General features: G+C 40.4%; 1 protein-coding gene across 6 annotated transcripts in view; it reads left to right on the top strand.

Moving 5' to 3' along the window:
- Positions 1-150: 150 nt before the first annotated feature.
- Positions 151-13,260, top strand: part of ccdc61 (coiled-coil domain containing 61) — an 18,178-nt gene continuing 5,068 nt past the window's right edge. For 2 of the 6 annotated variants that reach the window (XM_015379671.1, XM_015379672.1), the window contains exons 1-11: positions 151-369; positions 6,161-6,318; positions 6,402-6,484; positions 11,045-11,205; positions 11,280-11,432; positions 11,511-11,718; positions 11,796-11,896; positions 11,993-12,213; positions 12,305-12,383; positions 12,460-12,657; positions 12,731-12,764. In XM_015379671.1, the coding sequence (XP_015235157.1) occupies positions 6,171-6,318; positions 6,402-6,484; positions 11,045-11,205; positions 11,280-11,432; positions 11,511-11,718; positions 11,796-11,896; positions 11,993-12,213; positions 12,305-12,383; positions 12,460-12,657; positions 12,731-12,764 (1,386 nt within the window). In that variant the 5' untranslated portion in view covers positions 151-369; positions 6,161-6,170. The remainder of the gene's footprint in view (positions 370-6,160; positions 6,319-6,401; positions 6,485-11,044; positions 11,206-11,279; positions 11,433-11,510; positions 11,719-11,795; positions 11,897-11,992; positions 12,214-12,304; positions 12,384-12,459; positions 12,658-12,730; positions 12,765-13,260) is intronic. The other 4 variants (XM_015379674.1, XM_015379676.1, XM_015379673.1 and 1 more) reach the window with 3 other exon arrangements.

Below are 13,260 nucleotides of genomic sequence, written 5' to 3' on the forward strand. Positions count from 1 at the left end.
TATATATATATATATATATATATATATAGTATGTATTGGCTGTATTGTCCCGGATTCAGCCAAGGCTGTCAGTTGGCCTGGGTGGCGGTAATGCTCAATTAAGTTGGTTGCCAACCGCCATTAAATCAGAAGAAGAAGAAGCTACATACAAACGGAAGAAGAAGAAGAATTTAACGGTTCCCGGTTGTTGAACCGCTCTCGGTTTCCACTCTAGTTTCCCACCGATGGGTAACGATCTGTTTGGGACCTGAGTCCTTCAGTTCGATGTCTGGAGGTCCCATCGGACTCTCTAAACTAGCTCCTCTGACCGTTTCCAAACAACTATGCGCTGACAGCCAAACACTTTCAGGATAATTACCGCAACCTAAGGTAACATTAACCACCCGTTGTCTGTTTGCTGTGTGGTCCGACTGAGTATAGTACAACCCAGTAACATGACCCACATACTTCCCTTTTTAAGCTAAATGTCCGAAAAATTAGATATGTTTCAGTGATGTCCAACGCTAGCTAAGCTTAGCTAATATGAGCCCAGCACAATGGTTAGCTGACCGCTGGTCAAAGGAATAAGAACACATTTACATTTCAGGTTATCATCAATCATCATAATTACTTTAGAAATTATATAAATGTCTCACATCATACCGAAAACTCTAAATTTTCTTTATGTTAAATACCAAATCTGTTGGGTTTTTTTAATAGAAAAGAAAAGAATCAGAAATGCTGTTAATATAGAATTACTCAATAAATTATAGAATAAATTAAATCCTTTCATTTATAGTATTAATTTAATTCATAAGAAGATTTACAATCGTCATCAAATTGTCAGTTTTGCAAACACTGCTTGAATGCATGTTTTTTATTTTGTGAAACAAATCAGTCCTTTTTATCAATCTTCAGTGTCTTAAAGGCTTTAAAGGTCATTCTAAGAATATTTTTAGTGGTAATTAACCTTTATTGATGGTAAAGTGATGGAGGATCGATGAGTATTTTAGAGCGTCTGTAAACTATAGCTCTACATCTCTGTTCATTGGAAATCAGAAGTTTCACATATTTTATATATCTTATTTTTTCATTAACCAGATACGTTCCTGATTTTTATATCTGATGAAAACTTTCAAAAATGTGTATTAATTTTTTGTTTGTTTATTTATTTAGTATTTAAAAGAACTTGAAAAAGTAATATTTGAAAAAATGTAATGATGTAATATTTTTTAAATTCAGCATAGTGTAAAAGTCTTCAACTATTCATTTTATGGAAAGATCTTTTTGATGCAAGGGAAAACTCAGGTTTTTACAAAAATGCCTGCCTATCAGTTCATCTTTAGTCCATCAATAAGATGATTTGATATCAGGTTAAATTAATAAACGATAACTTGCATTTTTCTCACCTATAAACTAGGCGATGTGGTCAAAGTCGAATTAATCTATAGAACTGCATGAATAGGTGGATCATTTCAGGTAGATCAGGTAACTGTTAACAACCTGTCATCTCTAGGCACTTCATAGATCCAGTTCAATCAGATCATCTGCTCTGGTTTGTTCAAAGCTTTCATCTAAGGAGAAGCAGCTGATTGCATCCAGTCTTTGACCTGTAGGATCAGCATCATGAGCAGAAGCTTTAAACCTGTGATGCTTTAGGTCTCATTCTGGGCTCCTTAATGACATCTTTGGTTGATTAGTTGACGCTCTTGGTGAGCTGGTTTGTCCTCAGTAGTTTTACGACTTTTCTGTGTTCCCTTTTTCTGTATTTTTATTTATTTTTTGTGCATGTAGGGCTAATGCTTCTCATTGTTGCCCGCTGCAGTCCCAAATCTGTAATAAATTACAATAAATTTGAACCACTCCATTTTGATGCACATTAATTACTTTTTTTATTTGTTCTTTAGTTACTGAAATCTGTGTCAAAATGATGCTTGAAGTCTTTGCACCTATTGCAGATTCTATTTAAAGGAAAAGTCCAATCAGCAAGGAATAATCAGCTAATACGTTCGCTGCGATTTAATGAATTTGGCGTTTAAAAATGACAACGTTGCCATCACTGAGTCCCGGAGCTGCCATTTTTTCCAAATATAGTAACACCTCACTCCTGACATCTTCCAGCAGTGACGTCATGGTACGGTAAGCCTAATGTCATTCTCCCCTCTTTACAAGTGAAATCAATGGGAACTACTAGACACATCTGCAATTAACAACAAATATTTAAGATTTAAAGAGGACTTCACCATTGAAATTCGCAAGAGCTATAGTTAAAGTGACAATGCCCACGTGAATGGCAGTTGGGTGTTGTTATGTCGGGTTAAAATGAAAAAAAAAAAAAGTTATTTCACCTTTACGATTCCTGATCCTACACGGACGGGTTCATCGTTGGATTGCCAACTTGAAGAGGGAGGATTTGCCATCGAACTTCTGGCGAGAGAAAAAAACACTTCATATGTTGCCAACATTTCAAAGAAGAATGTTTTCAAGATGACTTGGAAAATGGTGCGTTGTGACAAACACCAGATACAGCATTGGGACTTGATCAACAGCCGATACTGTGACGTTACAAACCGGAAGGTGGCAGTAGTGTTCTTTGACAAACATGGATGTGTCCAGTAAAGCACATTCAAGTGAAATTACTCTTAATTAAAAACGCATAATGTATTGAACAGTGTATAATAATTTCATATTTAAAGTACTTTTAGAAGTTTGAATTCTGAATATGATCGGACTTCTAACTACAGGAAGATGTCAGGACTGAGGTGTAACTATATTTGGGCAAAAATGGCCGGTCCCGGACTCAGCGAAAATAATTTTTATTCTTTTACTGATTAAGGCTAAATTCATTAAATCACTGCGATCTTATTAGTTTTAGGTCTAGATATTGATCCATTGATTATTCCTTGATGACCGGACTTTTCCTTTAAGGACCTGCCAGCAACAACGGCATCAAAGATGACACACTACAGGGGTTTAAAGATTGTTTGGGTTTGTCTGTGTTTTTTTTTTTTTTCCATTTTATTAACTTTGGTTTTGATGCAGGTGTATTTCTTTTTATTAACGCCGCTAAGAGTCTGCCAAGGAGCTTATGTTTTCAGTCATGTTTGTTTGTTACCAGGATTACTTGAAAAGTTATGAGTGGGTTTTAATGAAATTTTTCATCAAACTTTGTCTTATGCCAAGAAACAATCCAAGAATTTTTTGTAATGATTAAGATCATGTGACAGTTTTATCCATTGGTATAAATCTGATTGGCAGAGATCTGTGCTCCCTGAGTCTTTCTACTATTTTATTGTTGTTGGTTGTTTTTATTTATTTAGTTCCAGTGTAAAAAAATAAAAATCAAGTTGATTGACCTTTGGGAAGATGTACTTATACAAGTTAGCCTTATAAAAGTTAGAAGTAGCCACAAAAGGACAATATAATCATTCATTGCCATAATTTCGGAGTCATCCTGCACTTTTTCTTATCAAAATCCTATTAATTGATCCCAATATTGGCCGATATCAGTGAGAATCATACGTGCTGTTGTTACTTTTTTTTTTTATACGTGGCGATGATCAGAAAGGACTTGTTTAAGTGAGTTTACTGAAAAAAAGAAAACTATAGTTAACTTCAACAGGTATGAGAACAACTGACCAGCAGGTTACACAACCAGAAGGTTTCTCTCAGCCTGAGAAAATCTCAGATTTTAGATGCTGGCCTTTTTCTTTTTTTTTTTTTTGAATTATGGACTAATTACCGGTATTAATATTGGATCAGGCAGTCGTTAAAGGTACACTATGCAACCGGTGTTGATTTTCCAGCGAGGCTCCCCCCAGAGGGCGAAAGTAAAAGTGCACTGTCGTAAATATGCACAGCTGTTCTCCTGGTTTCTCCGTCAAGCCAGGCGCGGTTGTTTTGAGCTTAGCAGACAGGCGAACGCAACGAATGACTAATGCTGCGTTCACACCGCAGCTGGCGCGACAGAAGCAGCGAGTTTACATGCAACGTAATGTCAAGGCGCAGCAAAAGGTCCCGCGGCGCGTTTTGAGCAGCAGGCGCAGCACGTCTGAGCAGCTGAAGCAGCGCATCGGGCGCGTTTAAGCATCTGACGCAGGGAGAGAGACACAGCGCTGATGATCACTCCTCTTAAACAGTTTATTGACGCCTAAATTAACTTAAAATGCAGAAATCTGCCGGCAGAATATGCAGTTGGGATTATTTAGATGAAAAACACCTACCAGCTGCCGTGGTGAACCGCGAGGAGGCGACCAGGCCAGAGGCGGCTGATGAAGGGATCCCTACTGTCGGCGCACCGCTGGTATGTGGGGGTCTGAGCGGCTCCAACAGAAAAAATATTGAAGGCAGGATAATAATCTGAATGAACTGACGGCACTGATTACGTTTTCAGGTGTATTTTCTCACTTAAACACATATTAAAACTACTTTATTCCCACTGATCACAGCAAATATAGCTGCAAGGCAGAGAAAGGATAGTGAAGCTCCGCCCAAAGCGCGTCAGACACACTTTTGCACCGCGCAGCCAGAGCAGCAAAGCTGCTTCAGCCGCGCGTCAGAACTAACTCGTACAAGCAGCAAAAATGAAGCAGCAGACGCAATTTTGCTGCGTCCGATGTGAACGTAGCATAACTGCACAAAGATCGCCAATAGCTACGTTCACATGGACACAACTAATCGGATTGAAGGCCTGATCAGATCAAAAATGTTTCATGTAAACATGTCAGACTGAAGATTCTAATCCGATTCGGTCCGATCGGATCTAAATTTAATTCCGAATGAGAGAGGTGGTTTTTGCCGATCGCCATTCCGATTGGCGTCCATGTAAACACCCATTCGGATCTAAAGAGTAAAATAATCTTCACTGCGCATGTGTGCGACGTCAGCGTGACGTTTTCCGCCTTGTCAACAACAGGAAACCACCGGTCGCTCTCACTCTCGCTGTGAACAACATGGCGGGGGGAGTCTAGGAACGCCGACTTATACACTCAAGTTCATTTAAAGCTGCAGGAAGCAGGAATTTATCCTCCTCCTCTTCCTCTTTTCTCTCTTTTCGCTTCTCTCCACAGCCCACTCGCTCTCCCACGCCGGTTCAATCGCTCATTCTCTACATTTTCTCTCGGACATTTCGCTGCCAAGCGCTTTTTTCCTCCTCTCTCCTTTTTTCTTTCCGCTCGCTCCGAGCGCATCGTTTGTCAGGCCTCCCAAAAACCAGACGCAGACAGAACTGCCAAGTTTGGCAGGAAGTTCTGCGCATGCTTAAAATATTTAATCTGATCCAACGCTTGGTACATGTATACACACGTCATGATCGGATCATTTCATTTTGTGTCCATGTAAACGGAGATTTTGAATTTCCGATCAACCAAGGTTTGGATCGGATCGGGGAAATTTTGCGCATGTAAACGTAGCTACTGTGCTAGCAACGAGAATGCTTTTAACTGGGGGCGTGTAGCAGTTCTCGCCGTAAAGCAAGACTGACTCTCACGAGACTTCTGAGCCTGTGGGTGCGGGTCGGTGCTCCTGCAATTGCAAGTGCGGTATTTCCCCCACAGACCACCAGGGCGGCCGAGAATACCTTTGTTCAACCTGAAATGACTCATTTAATCATCCAAAGCATTATGGAACACATTAATTAACTGAAAAATGTTGCATAGTGTGCCTTTAATATTGATCTGAAAATCTCCTCTAAGTGGAAAGAGAAACTCCAGTAAACTCAGCTTCTGCTACAAAACAGCTGGTTTAAAAAGTGAAATAAAAACAGAGACCAATGAGGAAAGTAACAAAAATTATGTGGAGCAATTAAAAACATTATTCTGGGATCATGGTGTAGATCATGGTCTTATTTTAAATATAATCTCACACATGATATATAGTTTTTAAATGATCTCCCTGTCTTGCTGGGAAAACAATTTTTCACAAAATGCTTGCAGTGATTTTCTCTTTAACTCGCTTGTGTCGTTACACATGATGGAAGATGTAAAATATTTGATCCGGTCGCCATCAGGCTCATCTTGATGCTCTGAATTCTACTTTAGGCTCTTTTTGTAAATATTTTCATCCCAAATAACAAATAAATCTTTCAAGCATCCAGCTCTTTGCTACCAGATGCTTCTGATCTATACGATGTAAGAATAAAAAATGCAGATAAAGGATCACTGACTGATTTCCTCCTGTCCAGGTCCGGCGTGATGGAAGGCGGCTCTGAGCTGACGGAGGATGTCGTGTTTCGTGGAGTGGAGTTTTCTGTGAAGATAGAGCTGGATAAGAATCTGCTGATGGTGGAAATCTCTGACTCGGTGACTGCAGATCAGTGGAGGGGGGAGTTTGATCCTGCATGTAAGCGTCTTCTTGTCATGCTAGATATCATCTAAAGCACACATTGGATGGGTATTCATATTCTTTTCCCTCCCCTCCCTCAGATATTGAAGATCTCACTCGCAAAACGGGAAACTTCAAGCAGTTTCCTATTTTCTGTAGCATGTTGGAATCGGCTGTGAGGAAGGTACGTTTTGGGCTCACTGGGTTGGTAAATCAGAGGGAAAATCCACCAACTTTGAAGCAAAACCTTTGTTCCTGTCATCTGATTGGCCAATGCCATGAAACTACAGATTAAACAAACCAATCGGAGAACAGATGGATTCAGGGGTGGAAATTCAAAGTTTAGAACTTCAACATTTACCGGTCGCTTCTTTTATATTGCGTAACAGTATTCTGAGTGAGATTTATTTAACGATAATATTCATATAATTTTATTTTCTTTCAAACATGCTATTCATTAAAGGCACATGACACCATTGTAAGGTTTTTAAACATGGTGAACTCTTCTGGAAAAAGGCTTCAGGACACACATATGTTCTTGCTCCGCCCTTATACTGTATACATATATATGCATATGTTATTATTGATTTAACAAATCAACAATAACTATAAAAGCAAGCAGAGCTCTGGTATCCGGATCAGCAGATACCCAAAGTCAAATATGAGATCAGGACAGAAAAAAAATGTGGGTCATTGCATCCTTAGTGCCACAATGTCGGCTCCGTCCAGCAAAACCTCCCATTAAAACCATTCTGCTGCAGTCGCTTTAAAGATGTTGATAAACACAATCTGAGGCGTCTCCTGTGCTTTCAAACGGTCTTTCAGGGTGTTTTTGAACTGTTTATCACTCATTAATTCATATCTATGGACTTCTTAAAAATGTAGGTTTATAAGGTGGTAAAATAATAATAATAATTGAACTTTATTGATCTCACATTAGAGAAATTTACCTCTGCACTTAACCCATCCCCTTTGGGAGCAGTTGGCTCGCTTTGTGTGTAGCGCAAGGGGAGCAGTGTGGGGTTAAGGGACCCGAACTCAGAACCTCTGGATTCCAAGCTCTATGCCCTAACCACTAGGCCGCTACTCCCTTATAGTACTCATAACTCCACATTCTGATGTAGAAGGAGCAGTGTGTGGTTTTCATATTTCCCAAAGGTTTAGATTGGAATGAAGAGATTTGCTGATGAACACGCTCAGTCTCTAGAGTTCAGCGTTTCCAGTCGAGTGAGAAATGTTCAGGCGTCTCTGAGGCCCAGGAAACGTCAGCGTCAGTCGTCTCACATTTTATGACTGTAGTGCAACAAAAATAACAGTGACTGTAATACAAGAAAAACATCCAGACTCTTAATCCTTTATAAACCTTTGGTTGAATGCAGATCTGCACTAAAGGTTTGATTTAAGTATATCTCAATATAATTTAATTCAAAATCAGTGATCTGACCTAAAGAGACACTTTTCTAACATTTTAATAAACATCTCTCTCTGTGAGTTTGTCACTGACTGATCTTTTGGGTTTATGTGTATTTTTAATTTTATTTTTATTTTTCAAAGCAATTATTTCTAAAATGCTTTTTTGACGAGTCCTATACACATGACTTAGACCACCTTTATAATCCTACCTTGGGCAATTCGTTTGAGCATTAAACAAGATAAACAAACAAAAAAATAAATAGACATGTAATAATATAAACAATAAGATGATTAAAAAAGAAGAAAATGTTGACGGGGAGCTTGAGAACCAAAATTAATAATAATAATATAAAAAAAAGAAAACATAGAAATATAGTTACAAGAAAACACATTTATCTTTTTTTTCTTTCTTTTTTTTTTTTTAAACAGACATAGCTAAATCATTGAGTTTCTACAATCATCTGTTGTGGTCCTTCTTGGCTGTTTTTCTTAGGCTTTTATCGTTTTTATATCAATATCGAAATTATATTGACTGACATTAAGAAATATATAGTGATAAACGTTTTGGCCACATCTGCAGAGGTTCCCAAAATGTTGTTGCCGGTTCCCCTTTTATTTACAGGGAACCTTTTCAGCGGTTCAACAAAGAAAATTCAACTGCAGTAAATTACATATTTAAGAAAATGAAATATTATCTTCTTTAAGTAAAAAGAAAAGCACCTTAAAAATGGTAGTTTATTTTAGTGTAACATAATTCATATTTCTATCAATAATTAGGAAAAAAAATTACCATTAGTGTTGGCCTAGTGGTTAGAGCATTGTGCTTGTGCTATGAGAAGGTTGCAAGTACCTGATTCAATCCCCACAACCTCCACTCTGGGTCCCTGAGCAAGACCCTTAACCCTTGACCCTTAACCCCACACTGCTCCCCAAGGGGATGGGTTAAATGCAGAAAATGAATTTTCCCATTGTGGGACAATAAAGGGATTTACATTCCATGTCCCCTCTGTAATTACACTGTGCCCACTCTAGGGGGCCTGCCCCCCACTTTCAAAAGCATTGCTCTGACTTTTAACTTGGATTCCCTTCTAATTACCACAGAAAAACTGATTTATGGAGTGATCTTTTTTCATTTATTGAGATAACTGAAATGGTCCAGAAGTTACGGTCTTGTAGAAAAAAAACATGGGTCTGCAGAAGACGACAGTTTGTGAGGGAATCTGCTTCTGTAAATTAGGCATTTGTTCTTCTCTTGGGTCACATAACCTAGAAGGGTTGTAATATCAGGTGTATTAATTTACACAAATCTTTAAATTGGTCGTGCATGTTTGGATATTTGATTATTAGCCAGGGTGTCTGAAGAAAGAAAGAGAAAAGTAAGAGACTTCTGTAAATATCAAAGCGTGAGTTAAATTCAAAGAACTGTGTAACAGCCCTCCTAAACAGCTTCACTGACTCCATAAAGCAGCAGATCCTCTTCAAGATCCTCTTCCGAATTATAAAGCTCTCAGTAACATTGTAAAGTATATTAGTTTTATTAAAAGTGCTGATAAATCAAATGTATTGTTATACATTAAAGCTACAGTGTGTAATAATTACAGGGATTTACGGTCAGAAATGTAATATATTATACATAACTATGTTATTTATCATCATCTACGAGCTCAGCCTCTTAACCTTAATATTTGCGTTGCCTTAGAATTCGTTATTTATAATTACATAGGAGCGGGTCTCGCAGCCATGGAGGCAGACATCTTTGCGCTACGGCAGCGCAGAGCCAACAAACTAGCGATTGCGAGATCACCCATTACGCTCGAAAGTAACTACGGCAATTTGAGAGAGATGAACTGAGACGGTGCTGAAATCTATACCCTACACAGACTAATGAAATACTATCTGTAAAATTATCTATGTAAACAAACCTCATCACTTGAGAAGGTAGGTGATGCGGACGTCGTGGAAGACATTTTGTCCCGTAACGCTCGCCATACTGTTGGGGGGGGAGAAGCAGTGGGGGGAAGATGTTCATGTTGCTGCGGTCTGCAGTCTGGACGTTAGATGTCGCTAAAAATTACACACTGTAGCTTTAATACAATTAAGACAGGAAAATAATACTATTAAGGAATACATTAGATATCCAAGCTCATAATAATTGCATAACTATGCTTTTAGTCTACATGGATTGTTGCATCCCAAATTGTCCAGTTGTTTATGTCATGCTTTCAAATATTTTGTCAGGATGCAGAGATGCAGGATAAAGTGGAGGAAGCAAACACAGAAGAACTACTAGAAAACATGCTGAACTTGTATTTAAGAGTTAAATAAAAAAAATGCTTGCATCCTCCCAAACTTCTGAAATCAAAATTTCATCCATGGTTCACACCAAAGGCGTTATGAGCGGCAAAAATGCGCAAAAGCAGAAATTTGGGTGCTGGATCAAACTGTGGTCCAGTTGCTTTGCTGCTTCGATGCTCTGGTTGTTTATCTGCTCTGTTCTGTACTTTCAACATAGAGAGCAGCTTTGCTTTATTTACTTTATGATGGGGAAAAATAGTTTTAGCGCATTTTTAAGCGAGAAAGTCCCCCTCCAAACATCCTCTGATCATCAGTTCATCAGGATTATGATGTCACTAAAATATGTAGTTGTTGTTGGGAGCGCCAGACCTCCAAAATACCACTGGGAGGCAGCCCTGGAAATCCCAGCTGAAAGCTCTCTGCTGCGACCAGCATGTGGGGGATTTGCCGCTACCATTTGTAGAGACTGGAAGTGAATAGAAAGAGTTTTTAAGGTTTGAGGTAAAAACTGCAAGAACCAGAATATAAAATCATTTCTAGTTAATTTGGGTATTTATGAACTATTTATCCAAAGTTCATAACAATGTTTTAGTGCAGCAATAATGATCAGAGCTCGCTCTATGTTCTTTCTACGTACATAACAATCCATTCTTCCAGCTTTTTTTAACCTTTAGAGTTTAACTCCCTGATAATTATTTTTCATATGCAGAATGTCTGCAGAAGCAATGACAGCTTGCAGGTAGTGTGTCTCCCCCAAAAATCTCTTCTTTTCTGATTGGTTGATACCCCAGCATCCTCTCGATGTAGTCCCACGTAGACTTTGCATGTAAACCAGACGCCCAGTACGACCTTGGTGTGAATGCAGCATAAGCGTAATATCGCCATCTAAAGGCCTGAAGGAGAAAGTCAATGTTTCTCTTGTTGAATGTAAAGTGACCAAAATTGTGTTCCAACAATTCAACCAGACCTTTAATTCAATGAGGAGTTCATCAGAAGAGAGCCTGCTTCCATCCTTCATCTTAACTTCTATTTTCAGACCAGTGATTCGGTCACCCTCGACCTCCTGACCTACGCCGACCTGGAGCTGCTCCGAAACAGGAAAGCAGGTGTGGTAAGCCGTCCTCGTGGCCATCAGCAGCAGTCGGCGCTAACCGCCAAAAGATACCTGATCCTGATTTACACCGTGGAGTTTGACAGGTTTGGGTCTCTTCAGCAGAGCCGTCTTCTGGCCTCATTTGAAATGTTGCATCATGGTTCTGTTGCATCACTAGGATCCACTACCCTCTTCCACTGCCCTACGTGGGGAAGCCGGACCCAGCCGCCCTGCAGAAGGAGATCCGAGCCCTCAGAGCAGAGATCAGCACTTTCACCTCCCATGGAGGCAGCAAATCTACAGACCTAGAGATGCAGCGACTGCGACAGGAGTAGGTCACCCTCCTCTTCTTCATCCAGAGGTAAACCTTACCTGTTCGTTTTTTTTAACCCCAGTGGTTTCCCTTAAGGCTAGCTGCAGTGAAAAAAGAGAAGGAGGCCATGGCCAAGGCTCTGGATCGACTACAGACGGGGGGGAGTGGCTCTGCAGCGGACCGAGAGGACTGGAGGATCAGAGACGTGGTCCGAACATTGGAGGAGCAGCTGGTCAAGGAGAGGGCCAGGAGTCAGCGCTCTACGAGCAAAAGGTGCCAAGAACAGCGACTCCTGATGGAGCAGGTGAAGGTTCAGAGGAGACCATCTTCCACCTTCGCTTTGATTTCTGCTGCCCTTAATCTTCCTTCCTTCGTCTCCAGCTGGAGGAGCTGAGAGCGTCAGAGTGTGCTCTCCGTGTTCGGGTCCAAAGCCTCAACAATGAGCTGGCGTTGCTACGGAGAGGGTTAGACAATCTAAGCGTGTACTAGATCTTTACTTCCTCTCTTTCATTCTCCTCCATGGATGAAACATGTGAAGATTCAGTGACTGAGCTCTTCTGTCCTTGGTGCCTCTGCAGCAGAGTGACCCCTGTGTCGGGTCGCCTCGGCTCCCGGACAGACGGGGAGGTCTACCGATCTGTTTCGCGTGAGAGGAGGCCCGGCTACGTAGCCGCCAGAGCTCGGTCCGGTTCCAGGGAACGGCAGGAGGACCGAGGACTGAGGTCAGGGGAGAGGGGGAGGAGAGCCGACTCTTCAGGGCCGCGTCCTCACATACGGAGGCCATCCCCTTCGCCCACAGGTAGGACTGGAAGAAGGAAAAGCAGAGAAATAACTGAAAAGCAGAGATCTTATAAAGGTGGCTTGTTGTTCTGACATCTAGCATCTTGCAGGCTCTCGGGTTCCTCGCTTTGACCCCACTGCCTACATCCAGGACAGGCAGCGCAGGCAGAAGGAGGCTGAGCTCAAGAAGTAACAGTTTTCCTTTAATCAAAGCGCCGCATTCCGTACAGACCGTACATTAATCAACACCTTTTTGTTTTGTCAGACAGCGGAAGGTGCGAAGGGACGTTCTTTCATCTCCGGTCCTCCCAGAGCGGGGCCGCTCCCGATCCAGAGAGGCCTATCCTCAGATGGTCCATGCCGGCAGCAGAGGCAGGAGTCTGTCCATGGAGCGCCGAGGCAGCAGGAACTCCTCTGGGAGCTCATTAGCAGACATGGATGACATGACCAGAACTCTTTTCAGGTGCTGGCATCACACCAGAAAGAACTTTCCATGGAAGCTCCGACTTTATTTTAATCCTTTATTGTTTTTACAGAGGAAGACAGCAGACGTACAATGGACCTAATATGGTGAGTCGTGACCCTTATCAAAAAAAAACAAAAACAACCTGAATTAAATGTTTTCATCTTTAAAGATACAAAAACCTGATATGTCGTAACTTATGGTGACCGACCACTGATCTCATTTTATTCAGTGGATTGCTGATAGGCTGTTGATATTACACGGTGCTGGAAAGTCACCAGCTGCCATATTGGTACTCCCTATTGTATGGAAGCCCGTTTCCGCCACTCTGTAAAAAAAAAAAAAAAAAACTATCTCAATATAATGAGATAGTATCTCATTATAATGAGATAGTAACTCAATATAATGAGATAGTATCTCATTATATTGAGTTAGTATCTCATTATATTGAGATAGTATCTCATTATAATGAGATAGTATATTTAATATAATGAGATAGTATCTCATTATAATGAGATACTATCTCATTATATTGAGTTACTATCTCATTATAATGAGATACTATCTCATTATAATGAGATAGTATCTCATTATAATGAGATA

Source organism: Cyprinodon variegatus, unplaced genomic scaffold (assembly GCF_000732505.1).
Source record: "Cyprinodon variegatus isolate N-32 unplaced genomic scaffold, C_variegatus-1.0 Scaffold198, whole genome shotgun sequence".
NCBI lineage: Eukaryota > Metazoa > Chordata > Actinopteri > Cyprinodontiformes > Cyprinodontidae > Cyprinodon > Cyprinodon variegatus.